The sequence below is a fragment of the Protomyctophum bolini genome, assembly GCF_963924005.1.
Source record: "Protomyctophum bolini genome assembly, chromosome: 5".
Classification (NCBI taxonomy): domain Eukaryota; kingdom Metazoa; phylum Chordata; class Actinopteri; order Myctophiformes; family Myctophidae; genus Protomyctophum; species Protomyctophum bolini.
Genome location: NC_137866.1, coordinates 15,404,844 through 15,430,207, shown reverse-complemented (window position 1 = coordinate 15,430,207; position 25,364 = coordinate 15,404,844). Strand labels below are relative to the sequence as shown.

The following is a 25,364-nucleotide window of genomic DNA, read 5'->3' as shown; positions in this document are numbered from 1 at the left end:
AGGCCTTGTCGGGGAGTTATGCCTAGATGCCTCATGCTAGACATGCTAACTTTTAAGCAGCTTTAAGCCCTGGCTGTGATCCCAAATGCCATGTTTCTGTATAGCCTGTGAGATGGGGGGGGGGGGGGGGGGGGGGTCGTATTTCGTGGAACTTTGATTGATTGAATACTTTATTAATCAGAAATGTATTCGGCACGTGGTAGCTATATAGGCTGCAGTGAGACATTAGGCTAAAAGGATAACACAACAAGGTCCTTGGTGGCAGAGTAGTAGAACGGTAAGGATAACACAACAAGGTCCTTGGTGGCAGAGTAGTAGAACGGTGTTGTGTGACCGAAAATAGCCAACCATTTTCAAATTGTATAATGTGACGTGGCATAAATCAGGCTTAAGAAGTGAGTACCGACTATTTTCAAATAGCCGAGTTATATCAAGTGGTTGAATGAGTAAAAAGTACAATGTGTGCCTAGTAGAATTCCAAGCAGCCTAGTGAAAATAGTAGTAGGCCTACCAGTAAAGTAAAAAAAAAAAGTAAATGTACTTACACTTTACACCACTTCTAAACGACATGCTAACTGTGCTTCCTCCTCAGCTAGCCAGTGAGAGGCCTTTCCTCCCTCCCTCCCTCCCTCCCTCCCTCCTTCCTTCCTTCCTTCCTTCTCTCTCTCTCTCTCTCTCTCTCTCTCTCTCTCTCTCTCTCTCTCTCTCTCTCTCTCTCTCTCTCTCTCTCTCTCTCCTTCCTTCCTTCCTTCCTTCCTTCCTTCCTCCCTCCCTCCCTCCCTCCCTCCCTCCTTCCTTCCTTCCTTCCCTCCCTCCCGATAGCAGATGTCTCTCCCAGAAACTAGGGCTATAGGTTGTGTGTGTGTTTTCACTCTGCTAATAAAATATACAACCCACTTACTCAGCTAACCCCCCCTCAAGCGTGCGTGCGTGCGTGCACACACACACACACACACACACACACACACACACACACACACACACACACACACACACACACACACACACACACACACACACACTGGTGCTTGGGGGGGTGAGGGGCTGAGAGAGAGAGAGAGAGAGAGAGAGGTCTAATTGAAAGAGTATGTATCGGTTTTACAGCAACAAAGAGGGAAAAAAATACGAGGGGACAAAAATCAACAAATCTGCCAAAACTAGCCAAATGTTTAGAGTAGTGGAGGAGCTAGCAGGGACAGAGAGAGGGAGAGATGGCTGACTGCTTCCAGAGATGAGCAGGACCAGACCACACTGGTGCATTCCTAGAGAGAGAGGGGGAAAGAGGCGATGGATATAGGCTGTGTGTGTGTGTGTGTGTGTGTGTGTGTGTGTGTGTGTGTGTGTGTGTGTGTGTGTGTCTCACAGACAGACAGACAGACAGACACATTGCTAACATAATGTCTAACAAGCATCTTAAAACACACGGCAGTCATAAAACACACACATGTAGCATGTGAACTCAACTTAACACAAAGTATACATAAGCTGTCGACTAAAAATGAGAACAAACTTAGCAAGAAGTAAGTCTACCAAGCTTTATAGATCGGCTATTTTTGGACAGACCTAATACAGAGTCAAAGTTTGCGTATTGAGGGTTCAAGTGGTAAAATGTCTGACAGAATGAATGAATGACAGCCAGGCTGTCCTTCCACGCGCTACGTCTGGCCGGGGAAACTCTCTCCTGTCAGGTGAAAAGAAGCAGCTTGGACTCCTGATGCATTGAAGGAAGCATGAGGTCAGTCCGCTGCCCCCCAGGTTGGCAGAGGAAGTATAGCGCCCACGATTACATTAGATAATTGACACTGGGTGAAAAAATGGGTTGCAAAATCGTGGGATAAAAAAAAGGAAATATACTGTCGCTATGGTCAAGGTCAAGTGTACTCTCCTCAAGTGTTGCTTGTAATGTGTTCAAAAGCAGTGTCATGTAAGGCCTATGCAGGGGTTCCCAAACTTCTTTGGCCGAGGTACCCCTTAGGGGGGAGATCCTCGCGACACCGATAAGCATATTTACAATCTTACATTTAGATGCCATTGGAAGAACTGTTAAAACGTTTCAATCAAAGTCACAACACAACATGTATTTAAGATGCTATCTTAGAATAGATGTAGACCTGACAGTGCAGAAACATAATTGCCTTGTCTGCATCAATTAAGCATCAATGGCCATCAGCTGGTCACCGTCACAGACACTCTGCAGTACCTCTGCAGTACTCCACTGCATGTTTCATTTCTATACACAATAATGAATGATAGAATTTGATTAGGATTACTGTGATTATGGTAAACTCACATATCATACTGTACCTACCATAATTCACTGGCAAAAAAAGAAAAGAAAAAACCCCACAAAACTGACCCCCTGGCAACGCCACATTTGGAACCTTGGCTTTATCATAACGACGTTGTGGCAAAAACAAATAGCGGATCGGCTAGAGTTGAAGTGTTTAGGGCTTGGGGTTAGGATTGAAGTTATGACAATATATCATCGGGTGGAGACCTCATATTTCCAAAAAAACTGTTCCCTTAGCTCGAGGTTTCTACCCTACACAGCAACGATATATGACTTTGTTGCATTTAGTTTGTGTGTGACACTGGCCCGCCTACAACGAAGTGGAGTGCAGTCTTCTGCTTGTATGCTGCTCAGTTGTTGTGTTCATGGCTCTGATCAGGCACGTGCACGCACATAGACATCAAAGGGGGCTTCAGCCCCTGCCACTGGCGGAACAACCCGGTACCGGGCCCGGGGGGTGACCGCATGATCGGGCCTCGCCGAACCTGACTCCCAAAGCAATCCACCACCACCATCACTTCTAATCAATGTGTACAGCCTCCCCCCGGCAATATTATGATCTGGAAAAACAATGTCATGGAAGTATAGGCTACAGCTAGTCTCGCGTTACCAGACTGTTGCATAATAGCATTCGGAGATTGTGGAATAGTTGTCTGGCTACGTGAGACTATAGGCTATACAGCCGAAGCAGACTTCCTCTTCCTCTTCAAAATAAGAGCTATACTTGTAATGATTACTCAACACTAGTTTTATTTCTTAAGTGAGGATGTGTAGATATATTTGTAGCGCCCTGAGAGATAACGTTTTGAATGGGTATCTGTCATGAGTGACTGTGTAACGCTGTGTGCTCGTCGATCGATCATCTGACAGCCCCGGGCCTGGGCCCCTGGAGTCACGGGCCTGGGCCCCTGGAGTCACGGGCCTGGGCCCCTGGAGCCCCGGGCCTGGGCCCCTGGAGTCACGGGCCGGGGGGAGACTACACCCCCTTCCCCCCCGGTACTTCCGCGCCTGGCCCCAGCCCTTTTACCCGTCTGTAAAACAACTGCACTCTCATGAATGCAGCATTTACTATGGTGAAAGAAATGCAAATGCCCTCCTCTCCTTGCCATGCCATACCCCAGAATTGCTTTTTTCGGAACTCTCCTAATCTTTTTGTTTAGAAATCCATGGTCATTGCCGCATCTCCAGTAGCCAACGAGTGCGGGGTCGTGCCCGGAAAATAATTTCAGCCCCTAGCTCACTCTCTGCACGTCCCTGGCTATGATGGCTGTGTTCTTCAGTTGTTGTGTTCATGGCTCTGATGGCTGTGTTCTTCAGTTGTTGTGTTCATGGCTCTGATGGCTACATGTGTTCTTCAGTTGTTGTGTTCATGGCTCTGATGGCTACATGTGTTCTTCCGTTGTTGTGTTCATGATGGGAGGTCTTCCGCTGATCGGCTGTGGTTCCATGAACCCTCTACAGTGCCACTTGTGTTGCAGTCTGTGCAGGAAATGAACGCGATCTGTTGTTTGTCCAGAAGACGCCAAGAAACAAGAGGGGAGGAGAGAGAGAGAGGGTTCATCCCGGGAGATGCACTCAATTGTCATTGTATCATTCCTCTCTCTCTCTTTCTCGGCTTGTAGATCAGCTATTTACTGCAAAGATATTTGGTGCAGAGGGGACAAAAAGCAGGGGGCCTAATATAAAACCCTGGGGGACAATTATAGCCAACAGGGTTAAGCCAATCCCCACACACACACACACACACACACACACACACATACATGCGCGCGCTGATTGAGGAAATGAGTGAGGTTTATAGGTTGGCTAATCATAATAATGCCCCCTTTTTATGGTTTCGGGAAGACATCTCTCAGTAATCAAGAGTCATCCAATACCCCTTAGTGAGTTCACACAGGGAGTGAAACATCCGCTGTGTTAATGAAGTGACTGGAAGTGGTTTTAGCTCGCTAACTGAAGCGTGCATGCAGGGCGGACATTTTGGGGAAAACGGGAGCGCGTATAATTGGGTCCTGTGGGCTGTCCTGTGGGCTGTCCTGTGGGCTGCCCGCAGATAATGAATGAAACGTTCTGCCCACAAGTGGGATGAGCTTTTCTCGAGGTTGGTAAAATGCCAGCATATTCCTTTGTTATATACTGCACTGTAACCAGAGCATACATTAATATCATTTGGAGAACTCTAAATCTAAAACTATAATCCTATAACCCCAACCTGGACCTTTTAGAAATTGTAAGCTTGACTCAAAATCTTGCTTTAACCATAACACCATGCACGCCACCATGCACGCACGCCACACACGCACGCACGCACGCATGCGTCTCTCTCTCTCCCCCTCTCGGGTTTAGAGAGCGCTAAACATTGGTCATGTGATCCCAGAGTAGTCACTCTCACACAAATTTACAGCCAGTGCGAGAGAAACTTTGATGATGAATATTGCACTGTGTACAGTCGGGGTACGCTAGGAATGCTAAGCTCCATCACTTTATCACCGTTAGAGTGCAGTGGGTGACGCAGAGGGTCCTACATGGGCATGGAATGTGGCGCCATGCGTCGCTCTTCCTAAACAACCCGGTCAGATTAACACGTTGACTGCATGCCAACGGCGTGACATCTACCTCGCCTCAAAGCCAGCGACGCTTGACCGCCATACACATAGATCTACTGTACGTCACCTGCTGTTTTCAGTGATTATGCTAGAGCATTGGTTCTCAAAGTGGGGTCCGGGGACCCATAGGGGTACCTGAGGGAGTTCCAGGGGATCCCTAGCTAAATTAGAGATGGTTAGGAACCAAATAGACCCTTATGGATCTGTAACTCAGAGACTGAGAGTTAAATTAACAGTGATTTTACAATATACATTGGGGTACCAGATATATGCCATTGTGCGTGCGTGCGTGCGTGTGTGCGCTGTAAACTGCAGGTCTTTACACGGCTGGGAGGAATGAATGTGGTTCAAAGGTCAGGGCGGCTAGATGTTAACGGGGTTGGGTTTTTCTCTTTATCTGAGGACCTGATCTGAACTGGACAAACAATGATCCATCTCTCCTCCCGGGGCCACCTCTGAGCCTGTCTCATAAAGGCTGCAGCACTCAGCTCAGCCACATGCGTCACTCATGCATCACACCGTGCCTCAGAAACCTCTTATCTCCCATATTTAAACTCTTTGTGGGTTCTTTTGTTAATTAACACCCGACTGACAAAAGCATCAAAAGTATAGCGGATCGACAAGCTATAAAGTTTCGAGCTTGTCGATCTTTTGATGCTTTTGAATGTGAATCCAGAAAAGTATCAGTTCTTTTGACATGTGAGGTTCCCACCTCGACAGAGACGACATACAGTATATGGGTTCTCCAATAGAGGCTATGCACATGACATCAAGTTATGTGGGAACGCCTACTGAAAGCCTTGACAGCCCATCCGGCCAAACAGAAAAGTGAAACTGATTGCATTAAACAATGTTCAATGACATTAAACTCACTTTGCCACTCACTTTATGCATACACCCGCGAGAGCCAACTGTCCGTCATTTTATCTTTTTTCTTTCATTCTTTTTATTTTCTTTTCTTTTTTTTGGGGGGAGGTGAATTACAGTATGTTTCTGCAACTGTCAAATAGGTCTTTGACGTAATTAATTAATGAAAAAGAGAGAAATAAACGTGTCTTGGTACCCTAGACATAATTTGGCCCTTGGGGAAAAACTAATTGGGGAACCCTGTACTAAACTATTAAAGCACAGTTTTGGACAGGAAAGTCCAAAGTACATTGGCATCAAAATATTCTTACAGCACTACAAGTAAAAGTACTTTATTAGGCAGAATGTCCCATTTCACGATTTTGTGTTTGACATTTTCAGAATATATACGTTATACGTAAATTTCTTTGCAAAATTGCATATCTTTGAGAAAAACTCAGGTATAAAATAGGGCTTAATTGCATGTTTAACTAAATATGATATTTATAAAATTCACATCTTAACATTGTACTGTCCTCACAAGTATCGCAATATCAGTACGTGCTCGTATGTGCGTGTGCGCGCGTGCGCGTGTGTGCGTGTGTGTGTGTGTGTGTGTGTGTGTGTGTGTGTGTGTGTGCGCATGCATGTGTGCGCATGCGTGTGTGTGTGTGTGTGTGTGTGTGTGTGTGTGTGTGTGTGTGTGTGTGTCCTTACAGTGAGCATTAAAAGGAATAACAGTAGAGGTGTGGGGAGACGAAGAGTGTCACGCCGGACCACTGGCGTGATTAATGGTGTGATTAGGCCGCTCCGATCCACGTCAACACACACACACACACACACACACACACACACACACACACACACACACACACACACACACACACACAGAGGCCTATTAATGGCCTTCGAATGGAGGGAGAATCCAGAATCCAGATGCTGCGCTCAGTCAGATAATTGTACTGAAAACACAGGAAAAAAAAACCCTGCACAGAGTTCCCCTTAGCTATAGCTCGCCAACAGGACTTTTATTCTGAGTCGCTTTTCGTTTTGTTTATTTTCCTAATAGAGTTATTTCTGCACAGACTTGAATCATGGAATGAAAACACGACTGATGCAGGTCCATTTTTAATTGAGCCTATTCCAAATACGCCCTTCATCCCCTCTACCCTCACATCGGCCGCGCACGCACGCACATGCATTTGTATTACTGTACTTTTGAGGATAATCAACATTTTGGGACGGCAATTTTATGAATGGCATTAATTTGTTGAGGGGGGGGGGGGCTTTTTTAACCCTATATAAGCCTAAAGCGGGAAATGTAGCCAATGGACAAGTTCACCCCCCTTGGATCTGCTATGCGTGACATATAAATCTAACCTTAAATCTAACATATAAATCTAACCTTAACCCCTAAGCTATAAATGCTATAGTCTTAACCGCAACCCAAGTACCGAAGACCTGCCGTCATCGCTCATCCCCTGGGTCGCCAAAGGCATTTCTCTACAGAGAATAGCATTAGGTCTCATATAAGAATTGTGATTTAAACAAACTGTCCCGGCAATATGGTCGTTGAGGTGGCTCTATACTCTATATCGTTTACGATAGTCACTCATATTTGACACAGTCTGTTTCTGGCGAAAAGGTAACTAATTCGACAGCGGTATAACATTAGCGTTCTCTTGCTGTCAGTTGATTCTTCATATCCATATGAGTCAAACCACTGGGATCATTTGTTTATTTTTGGAACAGGCTTCTTATTTGATGTGAAAAAAGAATAACACACATCCGATATCGGTGCTCTGAATATTTTATTAATTGTAAGCCCTAACTCCCCAAATCTCTTTTTGTTACCATAAAAACCATTTATCTCACGAGGAGCAGGCGTGTATTTCTCACATTCTGCTATACTTATGGGGGACATTAATTTGGCCCTCACAAGTGTAGTGCACACACCTACCTTACCCAAGGCGTGCACCACGTCTTAATGCCCTCCTGCTCGTTTCCAAATACGATTTCAGCGTCTGGACTTTTGGCCTGGCGTGATGTTTACACAACTAAAAATACCTGGAGCGTCGCCGTCTACACGCGAGAAACACTCTGTCTGTATGCATGTACTGACATCTATGAGGACACACGTGTGTGTGTGTGTGTGTGTGTGTGTGTGTGTGTGTGTGCACACGCACGCGCACTGTGATGGTCACTGGAGTGAACCAGAACCCACTTCACTTCCACACCACGTACAACAACAATGGGACCAGAGCAGCTCTGTGAACATGACCTCAGCCCAGTGCACTCACGCCATCCATTAGATTTACACAGCAGACAGACAGTGTGTTCAGCTACACAGCAGACAGACAGTGTGTTCAGCTACACAGCAGACACTGTGTTTAGCTACACAGCAGACAGACAGTGTGTTCAGCTACACAGTAGACAGTGTGTTCAGCTACACAGCAGACAGTGTGTTCAGCTACACGCCAGTGTGTTCGACAGTGTGTCAGTGTTGACAACTAATCTTCAGCAGTTCCTACAGGCAGTTGGTAAAAGTAGCTGAATGACATTTTGTTTCATTTTGAAGGACGTGTTTGTGCTGACATCACTGTGATGCCGTTGAGTGGTGATTTCATTACGGGTTCAGGATTCAAAGTGAGCGAGGAAGCCATATTCAAAGGGACCACATGGTTGAGAGCTGTGATTGGTGTGTAGAAAAGCACGTTTGATTAGAAACACTTATTCAATCAGCAGTCTGACAGCTGACTATACTGCTGGGGTGATTATGCATGACTCCTCCATGTGATGTCCTGCATGGACCAACACCATGCTGCATGTCTGACGTACTTTCAGACATGACCAAACGCTTGATAATGGAACGAGTGGTTGAACCTTAATGGGTGCGTGGGCGTGTGTGTGTGTGTGTGTGTGTGTGTGTGTGTGTGTGTGTGTACATGCATGTTTCTCAGAAGCATTTATCTCCTGTTTGTTCTCTTGTTGCCCTAGAGATGGGCGGAGAGACCACTTTTGTTTGTCACACACGCGGATTAATGGCATCCTGTGTGATGATGAAGATTTTAATGACACACACACACACACACACACACACACACACACACACACACACACACACACACACACACACACACACGTACACTCATGCATACTCACTTCCTTTTTTGCTTCAAATTTCCCAAAAAGTCTATACTCGCGGTGACCTTTGTGACAATCAGTTGGTTCTGCAGTAGTGTGTGTGTGTGTGTGCACGTGTGTGTGTGTGTGTGTGCACGTGTGTGTGTGTGTGTGTGTGTGTGTGTGTGTGTGTGTGTGTGTGTGTGTGTGTGTGTGTGTGTGTGTGTGTGTGTGTGTGTGTGTGTGTGTGTGTGTGTGTGTGTGTGTGTGTGTGTGTGTGTGTGTGTGTGCGCGCGCCCGCGTGCGTGGTGTATAATACCCACACTGCACCTGTTTAACCGGCGGTGACAGGGAGAGAGAAGGGGGGGAAAGATGTCATATCCGCCCCAGATTGCCCCATTAAGGCTCCATTACACCACTAAACATGGCCGTGAGTCACCCGGGAGGTGCAGCTAATACTGCACTTAACCAGAACCACTTCAAACGAGGAGCTGTGGAATCTCTGTCTGTCTGTGTTTACGGCAGGCTGTGGAGTTAGTAATGGAGGGCGTGTGTTATGAGTGGATGTACGTACTGTATAATGTAAAGGAGGATGAGAAAAAAGAGAACCCACCCACCCGTCCAAGCCACCTGTCTGTTCGTCTAGCCACGCACCAGCTCGTCTAAGTATTCTAGACGAGAAAAGACAGCGTCTTTGTTGTTGCTCTCGGGCAGGAAACCGCGTTTCATCTTTATTCTTAATGATTTGAGTCTGAAGAGACTGAAATAATAGTATATGCATATGGTCTCTGTCGGGTGGAAATGTGGAATCTGTTCCCTTTCACCATTCAAATAGAAAAGCATCAAAAGTAGCAGATCTACAAGCTCGAAACGTGTTGCTTCTTGCATCTGCTACTTTTGATGCCTTTGTGTGACGCTGTATCAAGTAGGGCGCTAATTTATGTTTAAAAAACCACAAAAGTTACAATAATGCATACACACTCCCAACGCACGCACGCATGCGGAGCGAGCGTACACACACACACACACACACACACACACACACACACACACACACACACACACACACACACACACACACACACACACACACACACACACACACACACACACACACAGAGACACAGACACATGCACATGCAATATCCAGTTGTGGGTTGTGGCTTTCTCGTTGTCTAACTTCTTACTTTGATATACCGTACAGTATATTGTATGTATGGTGTTGTTATTTCTGACATCAGGCTTTCATGACTTAATTGACTTATGACGGACCATGCTGTCTATTTGAAGTGGGTGCACAAAACAAATAACAAATTAAACATCTTATGTCTTTTTATTCTTTGTGGAATTACACTATGCACACAAAAGTATAGTGAAAACGGCCAGTCAAGCTCACAACCCCATTGCGACACTTTGTAAATCAAGTCTGAGGCCAATTCTTTCAAATCAGTTCTGAAACTGTTTTCTGTATGAGTGTTTCTCAAAGGATTTGGTCATGGACCCCAATCTCTACATTTCTTTGTTCCAGGGACCCCCCAGAAGCAAAGATTAAGTTCCCAAGAATGTGTGCAGTCATTTATTTTATTGGACCATGATGGAAAGTCCCCAGAATCTTTTTTATTTGTATTATGTTTTATCCTTTTAGCCTTAATGTCTGACTGTAGACCTACCACGTGCTGTTTTACATTTCTGACTATTCTATCAATCAGTGTACCACAGTGGTTCCCAAAGTGGGGACCCCCAGGGGTCCTTGAGGGAGTTCCAGGGGGTCCCCAGCTAAATGGTAGTTTGGAACCAAATAGACCCTTATGGGTCTGTAATACATAAATGGACCCTAACGGGTCCATTTGATTCCATTTGTACACTCTCAGAGTTACATTAACATTGATTTTACAATATAAATTGGGGTCCCAGAGATAGAAATTAAATTAAATGGGGATCCGTAGACTAATGCATGTCAAATTGAGGGTCCTTGAAATTAGACAGGTTGAGAATCACTGCTAGAGCCATAAGCCCTAGCAGTGATTCTCAACCCGCTTAAATCTTCTCTTATGTTATGGGGGTCCCTGGCATATCCTTTCAATTGGGGGTTTGGGAACCACTGCTGTTCCTCCTAACGCCCCCCCCCCCCTCCCACACACACACACTGCTGTACCGTGCTGTTCCTCCTAACGTCCCCCCCCCCCCTCCCACACAGGCAGCAAGCTCTCCTGGCAGCCATCAGTGAGAAGGACGCTAACATCGCCTTGCTGGAGCTGTCCTCCAACCATCGCAAGAAGGCCCAGGAGGAGGTGATGGCGCTCAAGAGGGAGAAGGACCGGCTCATGCACCAGCTCAAACAACAGGTACAGACCCCCCTCCTCCCCATGCCCACCACATGTGACTGCCAAGCATTTATTTAATTAACACATTTAGTGCGGAAGTTTTCAAACTGACTTCACTGCGGGAGTTTTTTCCACTAACCTTTAATGAATCACCCGGTCGTTAACATATAGGTCTGTTTCATGAAAGTCTGCCTTAATGTTTTATTCATTTTGACAGCAAATTTTCCTTCCGTTTTAGACATATTCAGGGTGTATTCATGTCCAGGGGGCGGGCGTACTTGTACATCATGTCTAGGGGTGGCAGGGTGTACTTGTACATCATGTCTAGGGGTGGCAGGGTGTACTTGTACATCATGTCTAGGGGTGGCAGGGTGTACTTGTACATCATGTCCAGGGGTGGCAGGGTGTACTTGTACATGGAGCCGCCTCAGGCTACAGAAACAGGAGATTGGGCCACGTGCTTGGCCAAGGCTTACATATAACATCATGCTAACAACGCAGATGACAGGACATTTGAGCACAGCAGCAGTCGATACTGTAGTAGGTTTCCAACGTTGGCGGACTTCAATAACCGCTCACGGACATCGATATCCAAAAGCACTCCCCCTCCCCCTCCTCCTCATCCGCTGGTCAGAAGCCCCCTGCGGTACACGGCCTCATATCATATGCCGTACGTATAAGATATTTACGGTCAGGTTGTTTGACAGGCGGTTCTGAGACGTCCAACGGCTCACACATGACGGGAACACACTTCAGCCCCGGAGGGTTTCCACGTGGTTGTACTTGGGGGAGTATTGTAATCCCAACACGTGTGTGAGATGGTATGTCTTTGTGTGTGTGTGTGTGTGTGTGTGTGTGTGTGTGTGTGTGTGTGTGTGTGTGTGTGTGTGTGTGTGCATGTACGCGCAGAGGACGGTCAGTGGTGGAAAATAACTTGGTACATGTACTCAAGTACTGTACTTATGTACAATTTTGAGGTACTTTCTCTTTTCTAGATTATTTCCAATTTTTCTGATTTTCAATACTTTTACTTCTGCTATACATCTCAGAAGCAGATGTTGTACTTTTTACTCCACTACAATAAAATTAAAACTTTAGTTATTAGTTACTTTGTATATTTGAATTATTACAAAACATACATTAACCCTTTGGCAGATCTACAAGCTCACAACGCGTCGTGATGTGATGCATTGTTAGCTTGTGGATCTTCAAAAGATGTTAATACACACAAATGGGACATTCTGCATAATGAGTAATTTTACTCGGTACTTCAAGTATATTTCGATGCCAATACTTTTGTCCCTTTTTACTCAAGTACATTCTGATTACCGGACTTTTTTCTCGTAACAGACCCGCAGGGTTTGTGTGTCAGAGAGAGAGAGAGAGAGAGAGAGAGACACAAATGCAAACCCGATGCAGACCGCCCCGGCCTTGTCTGCATTAAGGCGCAGCAGCCTCTTGGGCAGACTGCGTGAACTCCCCAAACCAGGCAACAGCCAAAGGTTAATCATTTCTGGTAATAAAGAGAATAGACCGCCATCGCTCCCCCCCCCCCCCGACCCCCCCACCAGACCGCAGGTACACTAGTTAGTCACCGCCACCGCCGCCGCCGCCGAGCCAAAGCCTGGCGGGCGAGCTGCAGAAGCTCATGATTCAATAGCAGAGGGACATAAACACATGGCCTTCTCCTCCTCGCCTGCCTCCATGCAATCACTGCCATTTAGACGCAATGAGGACCAGACGTCAGGATCACGCTGGTATGTGGATCACCGCTGAATCACCACCCGCTTGATCCTCTTCTGTCTGGCATCTCTGCCCACGCACACACACACACACACACACACACACACACACAAAGACATACCATCTCACACAAGTGTTGGGATTACAATACTTGTGAGGACACACAGATCCCTTATGCGTATTTGCTCGCCGGTTCCTCACACACCACAGTGCACAACCTCGCATGCGTTGCGAGCTTGTATACAGAGGACCAGGAATAAAATGGTCCTCACAATGTAATTTCTCAAATGATGCTATATACTTGTTTGGACTTTTGGCCCTCACAAGTAATATAATACACACACACACACACACACAGACAGTCACTCGCCCCCACACACGGGAATCCAGATGCGATTGGGCACAGTATACGAGACACCTGGCTATGGGACGGATGGCGTTACAGTATACGACCCCCCCCCAGGCTATGGGTTTGATGTCGGTACATTGTACTCTATGCGACCCCCCGAGGCTATGGGACGGATGTCGGTACATTGTGTGGGTGTGTCACCGGGGTCACTGGATGCTAACGCTAACGAGCTAGCTGCAAGGAGTCCAAATATGCAACCTACAGTACTTAGTCATCAAGAGGGCTTCTGGGAAGCAATGTTGGGTTTAAAAGTCAACAGATGGTCGATGGGGTCGGTGTGTGTGTGTGTGTGTGTGTGTGTGTGTACGCGTCTCGTAAAACGGTAAACTGTTCCTGGGGTGGGGGGTACAATTCTAAGAATTTCAAGGAAGGCCTATTATCTGTTTATCGCCATGCGGTGCGTCATGTTTCCACCAGCGGGTTACTTACGGGTATGACCGGCGGTTACGGCACCTGATGATGATGATGATCTGACGACGGTGGTTGTTGCTTTGCAACGCCGCGCAGCCACAGAAAAAACACCAGGATATTATAGACACTTAACACCATGTATAATCTGAAGTAGAAAAATGAAAGCCTTGTGATTACGGTACAAGTACAAGGCAGGCACGTGACCGCACGTACACACACGCACGCACACACGCACACACACACGCACACACACACACACACACACACACACACACACACACACACACACACACACACACACACACACGGCAGTAAAACCCAGAGTAAACACAGCGTGCTAAGCACAAACACATCCTATATATACTCTAGCGGACCCTGTGGAAGCAGCATGTTGTTGTAGAGCCATCCATTCATGTTCTGTCGTTTGTAACCAAAGCTCTTACAGGGAGTGTGTGTGTGTGTGTGTGTGTGTGTGTGTGTGTGTGTGTGTGTGTGTGGGGAGGGGGGGACCTCTTATCTAACTTTTTGTGTTTTTGTTTTCAGTCGTAAATTAGCGCAGTAGATGAAATTAACACTGCTATAGTCAACAAAAATGAACACATGCTCCTGCATGCTTTCCTGGCATGCATTTCTATACGTCAAAGATTCGGCGCCCAACAAGCTTGAAGCAGATCATAGTTCAACTTTTGGGAGAGGAGAGGAGCGCCGCGTGTCATTAAAATAACAACACGGTGTCGTTTTCATCCAGTAGAACTATGGCGACTGCCTTTTTTCCCTGACGAAAACTAAATATAAACGAAATATAAACAAAGCTACAGTATGATGACAAAAACTAAAATGTCAGCGAGGGACTAGTGGCGAAGAGACCCAGTAGAATGTTTGGCTGCGCTCGGGTGTCGCGCTCTGACACTCAATTCATCAAAGACACATGGTTGCGGCACGACGGTGGCGACGAAATCCCACTTGGATGGACTCTGCACAGACGGGGGAGGGGCGTGGAGGGGTGGGGGGGTCCTCCCTGGGGGCGGGGTGTGTGTGTGTGTGTGTGAGGGGGGGGGTTCCTCTGTTTGATATTGGGGCTCAGCGCCCCTCTAACCCTCCCTGTCTTCTGACCCATTGACACACATATCAGAGCCAGAGAGCTCCTGAGTGCAGAGAGAGGGGCAGTGCGGTGCCCGGGAGGAAACGGAACCAGGAAATGCCAAAGAATTATGGGACTCTGAGTCTCGGAGGGGGGAAACTGATCTGTGTGGACAGCAGATAGATTTACAGATAGCACTGACCCCCCTGACCCCGCCCCCCCAACATACCTCCTCCTCTGTGTGTGTGTGTGTGTGTGTGTGTGTGTGTGTGTGTGTGTGTGTGTGTGTGTGTGTGTGTGTGTGTGTGTGTGTGTGTGTGTGTGTGTGTGTGTGTGTGTGTGTGTGTGTGTGTGTGTGTGTGTGTGTGTGTGTGGGTGGCGTGATCACAGAGCAGACAGTGCTCAGACAAACGTTGCGTTTTCCCATCCTTGAGAGAGTCTCCAGGCTAGCCTCCGTGGAGACATTCGCCTTTGTCAGCACGCAACACGTTATACTGTAGACATACATGCTCTTTGAAACTTAAACACATACGCACGTGGACACATACGCGCGCACGCGCGTGCGTTCACGCACGCACACCCTCTCCCAGACAAGACACACACACACACACAAGAGTGGTAGACGCGCCCAGAGCAGAGTGTAGCGTTGGGACTTCCTGAGGAGAGAGGCAGAATAAATGTGTCTCCATGTGGGAATTCTTCTCAAAGCGCTTCCACTGGCGCTTGATGGATGTTCAGCAGCCAGACACCAGCTTTGAAGCTCTGAAGAGATGGATCTGAGACTCTCAGAGGTGTAGTGTGTGTGCGCGTCTCTCTCTCTCTCTCTCTCTCTCGCCCCGGTGGCTGATAAGATGGATGGTGGGGTGGTCAGGAGACGCGCCGCGCCGAAAGGAAGGCCCGGTGTAAAACAATATGTCTGCTTAGAGCAAGGTCACCGTGTTACACGTGCACGCACACACGCATGCACGCACGCGAGTGTACGCACACACATACATGCACACGCACACACGCACACTGCAGAGATCTAAGCCGCGATGCCAGGTCAGCAGGGATACCATGGGAATGCAGTGCACACACACTCACACTAACACACCCACGCATACACACACACACACACACACACACACAGAGCCACACACATCAGTGGTGTAAAGTACATTTACTCAAGAACAATTTTGAAGTAGGCCTATTTGTACTTTTGCTGCACAACCCGCTTTCGACGCTATTTAATCCATGCTTCTGCCCTGCGTAATATATACGCTAAACCCGCTATTTGTTTTATGTGTTTCATTCTGCCCTGCGTAACATATACGCTAAACCCGCTATTTGTTTTATGTGTTTCATTCTGCCCTGCGTAATATATACGCTAAACCCGCTATTTGTTTTATGTGTTTAATTCGCCGTTTTTTTATAATTAAAAAGAAATAGTGGATTTCTCGCGGAAATCGACCCGTGCCCTGGGCTGCAAGGGCTTCTGGGAAAATGAGTTCAATGCAAGTGAACGGTAGTTTCAACTGGACTCCAGCAGCCCTCACTGCTTGTTGTTGTCTCGCAGCGCGACGGTGGAATATCTTTCGGTTAGACGAGTATTTTCAGGGCGATTTTCATGGATCAAAGGCGCAAATACTTTGGCATATGCTCCAAAGGTAATTAAACAAGCTCGGCAGCCTCGGTATATGTCACCTTTTAATCTAAAGCCGTCAACGTGTTAATTGAGTATTATATATTTTTTACCATCTTGTTGGATCTTGGATCCAATAACACCAGCGACACAGTGTGAGCTTTTAGATCTGCTATTTTCAAACGATTTGAAAACTTGAAACGGGACATTCTGCATAATGAGTAGGCCTACTTTTACTTTTCATACTTTTAAGTACATTTTTATGTCAATACCTTTGTACTTACTCAGTACATTTTGAATTCTGGACTTTTTCTTTGAGAACATTTGAGTACTTTTTCCACCACACACACACACACACACACACACACACACACACACACACACACACACACACACACACACACACACACTGCACCCCCCACACACAGACGCACTGTAACCATGACTATGCAATACAGAGTAAACAGTTGTAACTCAGAGAGTGTACAGTGTACACAATGTGTGTAACCATATTGACCCGTACGCTATGTATCATCAGAGTTTTAACAGTGTGTGAGAGAGGAGAGAGACCTATGAAATAACATCTAACCATCTTAACCCTAAAGATTCAAGATTCTTTTCAAATATTCTCAAAAATAGCAGATTTACAAGCTCACAATCATTGCCAATCGGGGAAGTCTCGGAAAGTCAATATATGCCATACCCGCATTCAAAGCACAACTTGACGTTTGGTCACTATAAGTCACAATTTGCCTGTTGGGGAGTGAGACACTGTTGCACAGCATGGCAAAAACGTATCTCTCCCAAGAACAGATTCAGAGCTATACGTTACTGAACTTGTGAGCATTGTTGTTGTTAGTGGTAATGAAAACATAGGCGTCCCGCCGGAAGAGGACGGGCCTAAGGCGGAGCAAACAGGCAACATCCTGCTATCGACATTCTGTTTGGTGACACCCCCCTATTTTTTTCCTTTTTTTTGACGATGTGTTCCCAGATTGGGCAAAAGGTGACGCTTGTATATCTGCTTTTTTGTTGTATTATTATTATTATTCCACGCACAAATCTAAAATGACACGGATGATTTTTCCGGTTCAGGAGCAATCCTCCCATTTTTATACTTAATTTCTACATATAATTGGTCATCACTCAAGATGGCCCCATGTCTCTCTCTCTCTCACACACACACACACACACACACACACACACACACAGCCACATCCCCGGTGCAGTGCAGTCAGAGGCTCTGATTAAAGGAGTGTGTGTGTGGTTGTGTGGTCTCTGTTTGTTTAAGGCCTTTCTCCTGTGTCCCCACCCCCCCCCCCCCTCCTCTCCTCTCCTACCGAGTCCACATGTGTTAATACACGTCTGGCTGTGATTGGCCACAGTGAGAGCAGGCCTGTGATTGGCCACAGCGAGAGCAGGCCTGTGATTGGCCACAGCGAGAGCAGGCCTGTGCGATGGGCCTCATGGTAATGAGATACTTGTAGATCGTCTATTTTCAAAAAGATATTTCATACTCGTCAAATGGATCCTATTATGCACAATGAGCACTTTTGGCACTACTTTAAGTACATTTTCATACCAATACTTTTGATACTTTTACTCGAATCAGTTTTGAATTTCAGACTACTACTTACTACGTAGCAAAAGCATTTCTACACTGCAGTATTGATACTTTTACTTAAGTAGTACAACATGTGTGAGTACTTCTTCCACCACTGGATGCATGCAGCTGTGTGACCACAGAGCTGGGATCATCAGTGCCATGTTTACACTGACAGCTTCGCTCCGACACACACACACACACACACACACACACACACACACACACACACACACACACACACACACACATGCGCACACAGGCACAAACACGCACACAGGCACAAACACGCACACAGACACGCACAAACGCACGCACAACAAACACACGCGCGCCCACAGTTGATATCATTGCGGTTGGGTGGAACGTGGAAACCTTGTACTGTACATCATATTTATTTTTAATTTAAAAGCTCAAAATGCATCGCAGAGTTTGTATACCGTCTGATTGATTGAATTGTTTGTTACACAGAAATGACATGCAGGCAACAGTCTATTGTTGATGCTTTTGTACAGCACTGTATCAAGATGTGTAGGGGTCCTCTCCTCTCCTCTCCTCTCCTCTCCTCTCCTCTCCTCTCCTCTCCTGTCCTCTCCTCTCCTCTCCTCTCCTCTCCTCTCCTCTCCTCTCCTCTCCTCTCCTCTCCTCTCCTCCTAATAGTACCACCTGTGTGTATGTGCTCCACAGGCAGGCCTGGAGGCCATTACCGAGTTGTTTACTCTGCACAACCACTAATTAACACTAATTACGCACACATTCCACTACGCGCTAGTTCCACACGCACGCACGCCACGCACACACACGCAGGAATGTCGATGTATAAGGACGAAGCACACGTTCTCATGTCCGAAATGTGCATGTTTGGCATGTATGTTAGCATCGCCTTTAGCACGTGCGCATGTGTTTGCGTCAGTGGTGGAAAAAGTACTCAAATGTTTTAATTAAGTAAAAGTGTCAATACTGCAATATAGAAATACTCTGTTACAAGTAGAAGTCTGGAATTCAAAATGTACATGAGTAAAAGAAGGTCTACACAAGTATTGGCATCAAAATGTACTTAACGTACCAAAAGCAGAATGTACTCCTTGGGCAGAATGTTTCATTTCTCATGAAAATGGCGCGAAATGTATAAAGTGCTGAAGTGGTTAATGTATGTTTTGTAATACTAATCAAAATCTACGAAATAACTGGTAAAGTCTGGGCATTTCTGCCTGACGCACCTCTGACCTCTGCCCTCTGATGGTGCCATGGTAAAAGCAGTAGGCCTAATAGTAAGAGATAGTATATAGTACTATGGACCCGAGATGTAGTGGAGTAGAAGTTACAGTAGAGATAGTATATACGTAGTACTATGGACCCGAGATGTAGTGGAGTAGAAGTTACAGTAGAGATAGTATATAGTACTATGGACCCGAGATGTAGTGGAGTAGAAGTTACAGTAATAGTAAGAGATAGTATATACGTAGTACTATGGACCCGAGATGTAGTGGAGTAGAAGTTACAGTAGAGATAGTATATAGTATATGGACCCGAGATGTAGTGGAGTAGAAGTTACAGTAGTGGAAATTGAAAATACTCGAGCAAAGTACAAATAAATGTAAATGCATACTTCCACCACTGGTAGTAAGTGTCAGACTCGGAGCCCATCATCGCTGTTAGCGCGCGTGTGTGTGCGTGTGCGTGTGTGTGTGTGTGTGTGTGTGTGTGTGTGTGTGTGTGTGTGTGTGTGTGTGTGTGTGCGTGCGTGTGTGTGTGTGCGTGTGCGTGTGCTCGAGCATGCCTAGCTTCTAAATGGGCTCTGGATGACCAGAGTGGGATGAGTCTGACCACACAGTAAGACTGTTCCAGGAGCCATTCATCACTACATTCAACTGTGTTTGTGGCCGTGCTCATTAACTATCCAAACACACACACACACACACACACACACACACACACACAAGCTTTTGGCATCTTCTACCAACCAAATATGGTTGTGATTAGGTACACTCTACCAGGAACTTGGTAATATGCTTCTTATTAGATTAGCAGCAGGGACTAAACATGCATTAGCCTGCTTGACCCCTTGGCCACAAATTAGTTTTGTGAATTATTCTTTGTGGAGCCCTTAAATCTCGGTATTAAAAGAAGCTACTAGTCCGGCGAAAACAACCAAAAGTACAAAGTCTGTGTGTTCACGGTAACTCAGTAGTTCTCTATAGACCAAAATGGTTGTCAATCTTTACCTTTTTTTAGGTACCCCCAGTTTGACATGCATACAGGCCACAGGCCTTTTGGGCCAAACGCTCAACCCCAAAAGCAGATTTTTGATTCTGAGCCTTTCGTGGACGTAACTCGAAGTCGAGTCGGCTCAATCAAACTCCGGCACGGCCACTCCAGCTCGCCGTAGCTTTGCTCCGTGGTGTCTCTCGCGGCTCAAGTTCGCTTGAGACGGCGGGCCTCCTTCGCGGTCAAAAACTATACCTCATCAGCCCAAAACATAGCGTGCAGCTGTTGTAGCCGAGACGGCACTTCCACGTTGGCCACAGAAGCGGGCGTGGTTGTAAGCACATGCGGTTTAGGAGGATTTAGTATGGTGCGTCCTAGACCTGTGCTTTGCCTCCCTGCTTGGCACTCAGTATGGAGTGTTGGATTGTGGGTATGTCCCTGTGACATACCTAGAGTCATGCCAGGGAGTTAGTGATGCTATTCTTGGGGGGGAAACGACCCACGGTTGCCCGCATTTATGAACAATTTGACCTGACTGGCAGGTTACAGGTCGACCTGGCCATTAGTATTTGACCCGGCCCAGCCAGCCTTGAACCTCCCCGCCAAAAAAGTGAACATTTATTAACCCGCCCCTGGCCTGCCTGGCTACGGGTCGACCCGCGGCGGTGTACAGTGTACTTGTAATTCGTGGCTGGGGTATGTACTTGTACATCAAGCTGTACAAAAGCATGGACTTGTCTCACGGCAGTAACAGTGCCAGCTTGGTGTTAGTGGTGAAAGGTGACATTGTGTCATGATGCGATGCATTGTGAGCTTGTAGATCTGCTTTTTTCAAAAGATCTGTACACATGTAAAGTTGAAAGGGGACGTTATGCATAATGAGTACATTTACTTTCGCCAATACTTTTGTACTTATCAAGTAAATGTTTTATTCCGGGCTTTTAAGCACAACATTTGAGTACTTTTTCCCATGCACCACTGCTCTGCACTTTGTTTGGGAACTTGTGATAGACAGTCTAGTTGTTGGTCCAGCGTACAGGCTCAGGGAACAACAGACAGTCTAGTTGTTGGTCCAGTGTACAGGCTCAGGGAACAACAGACAGTCTAGTTGTTGGTCCAGCGTACAGGCTCAGGGAACAACAGACAGTCTAGTTGTTGGTCCAGCGTTCAGGCTCAGGGAACAACAGACAGTCTAGTTGTTGGTCCAGCGTTCAGGCTCAGGGAACAACAGACAGTCTAGTTGTTGGTCCAGCGTACAGACTCAGGGAACAACAGACAGTCTAGTTGTTGGTCCAGCGTTCAGGCTCAGGGAACAACAGACAGTCTAGTTGTTGGTCCAGCGTTCAGGCTCAGGGAACAACAGACAGTCTAGTTGTTGGTCCAGCGTTCAGGTTCAGGGAACAACAGACAGTCTAGTTGTTGGTCCAGCGTTCAGGCTCAGGGAACAACAGACAGTCTAGTTGTTGGTCCAGCGTTCAGGCTCAGGGAACAACAGACAGTCTAGTTGTTGGTCCAGCGTTCAGGCTCAGGGAACAACAGACAGTCTAGTTGTTGGTCCAGCGTACAGGCTCAGGGAACAACAGACAGTCTAGTTGTTGGTCCAGCGTACAGGCTCAGGGAACAACAGACAGTCTAGTTGTTGGTCCAGCGTACAGGCTCAGGGAACAACAGACAGTCTAGTTGTTGGTCCAGCGTTCAGGTTCAGGGAACAACAGACAGTCTAGTTGTTGGTCCAGCGTTCAGGTTCAGGGAACAACAGACAGTCTAGTTGTTGGTCCAGCGTTCAGGTTCAGGGAACAACAGACAGTCTAGTTGTTGGTCCAGCGTTCAGGTTCAGGGAACAACAGACAGTCTAGTTGTTGGTCCAGCGTATAGGCTCAGGGAACAACAGACAGTCTAGTTGTTGGTCCAGCGTTCAGGTTCAGGGAACAACAGACAGTCTAGTTGTTGGTCCAGCGTACAGGCTCAGGGAACAACAGACAGTCTAGTTGTTGGTCCAGCGTACAGACTCAGGGAACAACAGACAGTCTAGTTGTTGGTCCAGCGTACAGACTCAGGGAACAACAGACAGTCTAGTTGTTGGTCCAGCGTACAGGCTCAGGAAACAACAGACATTCTAGTTGTTGGTCCAGCGTACAGGCTCAGGGAACAACAGACATTCTAGTTGTTGGTCCAGCGTACAGGCTCAGGGAACAACAGACAGTCTAGTTGTTGGTCCAGCGTACAGGCTCAGGGAACAACAGACAGTCTAGTTGTTGGTCCAGCGTTCAGGTTCAGGGAACAACAGACAGTCTAGTTGTTGGTCCAGCGTATAGGCTCAGGGAACAACAGACAGTCTAGTTGTTGGTCCAGCGTTCAGGTTCAGGGAACAACAGACAGTCTAGTTGTTGGTCCAGCGTACAGGCTCAGGGAACAACAGACAGTCTAGTTGTTGGTCCAGCGTACAGACTCAGGGAACAACAGACAGTCTAGTTGTTGGTCCAGCGTACAGACTCAGGGAACAACAGACAGTCTAGTTGTTGGTCCAGCGTACAGGCTCAGGGAACAACAGACATTCTAGTTGTTGGTCCAGCGTACAGGCTCAGGGAACAACAGACATTCTAGTTGTTGGTCCAGCGTACAGGCTCAGGGAACAACAGACAGTCTAGTTGTTGGTCCAGCGTACAGACTCAGGGAACAACAGACAGTCTAGTTGTTGGTCCAGCGTACAGACTCAGGGAACAACAGACAGTCTAGTTGTTGGTCCAGCGTACAGACTCAGGGAACAACAGACAGTCTAGTTGTTGGTCCAGCGTACAGACTCAGGGAACAACAGACAGTCTAGTTGTTGGTCCAGCGTATAGGCTCAGGGAACAACAGACAGTCTAGTTGTTGGTCCAGCGTACAGGCTCAGGGAACAACAGACAGTCTAGTTGTTGGTCCAGCGTACAGGCTCAGGGAACAACAGACAGTCTAGTTGTTGGTCCAGCGTACAGGCTCAGGGAACAACAGACAGTCTAGTTGTTGGTCCAGCGTACAGGCTCAGGGAACAATGAAGGGTCTGCCGTCCACTAGGGGCAGTATATCTTTAGCTTTCCTGTTCTGTGAGTGAAGAAGAGAGCCATTTTGTTTGTTGTCAGTTTCATGTTCATTCAGAGATGCATGTTGTGCTGGTTGGAGGTTCTTCACCTAATAATTGTAAGTTTGTTTGTGTTATGCATATATATGGAACTATGATATAGTTTATGTCTCTTTCTTTTGTTTACACTCTTATGTGAGTAACTGTTTGCTTCTACTTTTTCTTGTGATAATTAGCTTGCTTATTTTAGTTAATGTTTTCCTTGATTGTTTGTTTATACTGCAGGGCTTCTTCATCTTTGTCATTAAAGAAACAATTTGACATTGAGGAGTGTATTTCTTCAAACAACAGACAGTCTAGTTGTTGGTCCAGCGTACAGGCTCAGGGAACAACAGACAGTCTAGTTGTTGGTCCAGCGTACAGGCTCAGGGAACAACAGACAGTCTAGTTGTTGGTCCAGCGTACAGGCTCAGGGAACAAGGGAACAACAGACAGTCTAGTTGTTGGTCCAGCGTACAGGCTCAGGGAACAACAGACAGTCTAGTTGTTGGTTCAGCGTACAGGCTCAGGGAACAACAGACAGTCTAGTTGTTGGTCCAGCGTACAGGCTCAGGGAACAACAGACAGTCTAGTTGTTGGTCCAGCGTACAGGCTCAGGGAACAACAGACAGTCTAGTTGTTGGTCCAGCGTACAGGCTCAGGGAACAACAGACAGTCTAGTTGTTGGTCCAGCGTACAGGCAGGCTGTGGCTCAATAAAGACAGGTGTCAGCTTTATAACACACTCACACCTGCTGGTGTCAAACCCCTCAGGCCATGTGCGACGGACACAACCTCAAAATACTACCTTTATCACGCTAACCACCGGTCTGGTGTGTGTGTGTGTGTCTGTATTTCTGTCCACTCCTCTCTCTCTCTCTGTCTCTCTCTCTCTCTCTCTCTCTCTCTCTCTCTCTCTCTCTCTCTCTCTCTCTCTCTCTCTCTCTCTCTCGCGCTTGGATATGTAGTGGAGTAGAAGAGAGAAGTATCGCAAAAGGGACACAAAAAATGTCCCCCACAATTGTAGTTACTGTGGCAGTACTTAACTGTACTTCCCACCTCTGTCCGTCTGTCTGCCCAAAGTGCCCATGCCCCCTCCTTCCTCTCCCTCCCCCCCCCCCCCAATGCAAGGTGTGAATGTTCTCACCTTATCTAAAGCTCTGCTCTCCAATTGAAGCTACATGTAATTGGTAGGCTGAGTCATCCGCAGCCACATCCTCTCCTGTGATCCTGACTGGCTCGTTTCCTCCACCATTAGCCCCCCCCCCCCTCCTTTATCTCAGCTGCCCATCTGAGGGGGGGGGGGGGGGGGGGGGGTGTTGACTCCAGGCAATCTGTGGTAGTGTTTTAGGGCATTGGTCCTTGAAATTAAACGGGTTGAGAATCACTGCTGGAGCCGTAAAAATCTTCTCTTATGGGGGTCCCTGGCATGTCTTTTCAAAGGGGTCCGCGGGCTAATGAGTGTCAGTTTGGGGGTCCTGTGTGGGAACCAGTGGTTTAGGGCCAGGTGATTCTCAACCTGTGGGGTAGGGGACCCACTGGTGGGCTCCACCCAAAAGAATTAGCAAAGCACTGAGATTTTATTGATAGGCCTAATATAACAATTAGGGCTGTCACGATTCGCCTAATCCCAACTTCCGATTGTAAGGTCACGATTTGATACTATATACGATATTCAATACTATCTGATACTATATACAATATTATATATATTATATACTATACGATATTCAATATGATTTGATACTATACGATATTATTATTATATACTATACGATATTCAATATGATTTGATACTATACGATATTATATATATTATATACTATACGATATTCAATACGATTTGATACTATACGATATTATATATATTATATACTATACGATATTCAATACGATTCAATTCAATTCAATTAAACATTTTAAACCTATTTTCAGCACAGAGTGCTAGGCTATATGATTAATAATTTAGGCTATATTTGTAAACTTTTTTTCTCTGCAATAAG

The 25,364-nt window shown here is 46.5% G+C and overlaps 1 protein-coding gene across 1 annotated transcript in view; it reads left to right on the top strand.

The window, feature by feature from the left end:
• LOC308314967 (ERC protein 2-like) overlaps positions 1 to 25,364 on the top strand; it is a gene marked incomplete at both ends in the record, with an annotated part of 254,270 nt that overhangs the window by 223,131 nt on the left and 5,775 nt on the right. Inside the window, one exon of the mRNA XM_080762791.1 lies at positions 11,067 to 11,210. Within this exon, the coding sequence (XP_080618917.1) occupies positions 11,067 to 11,210 (144 nt within the window). The remainder of the gene's footprint in view (positions 1 to 11,066; positions 11,211 to 25,364) is intronic.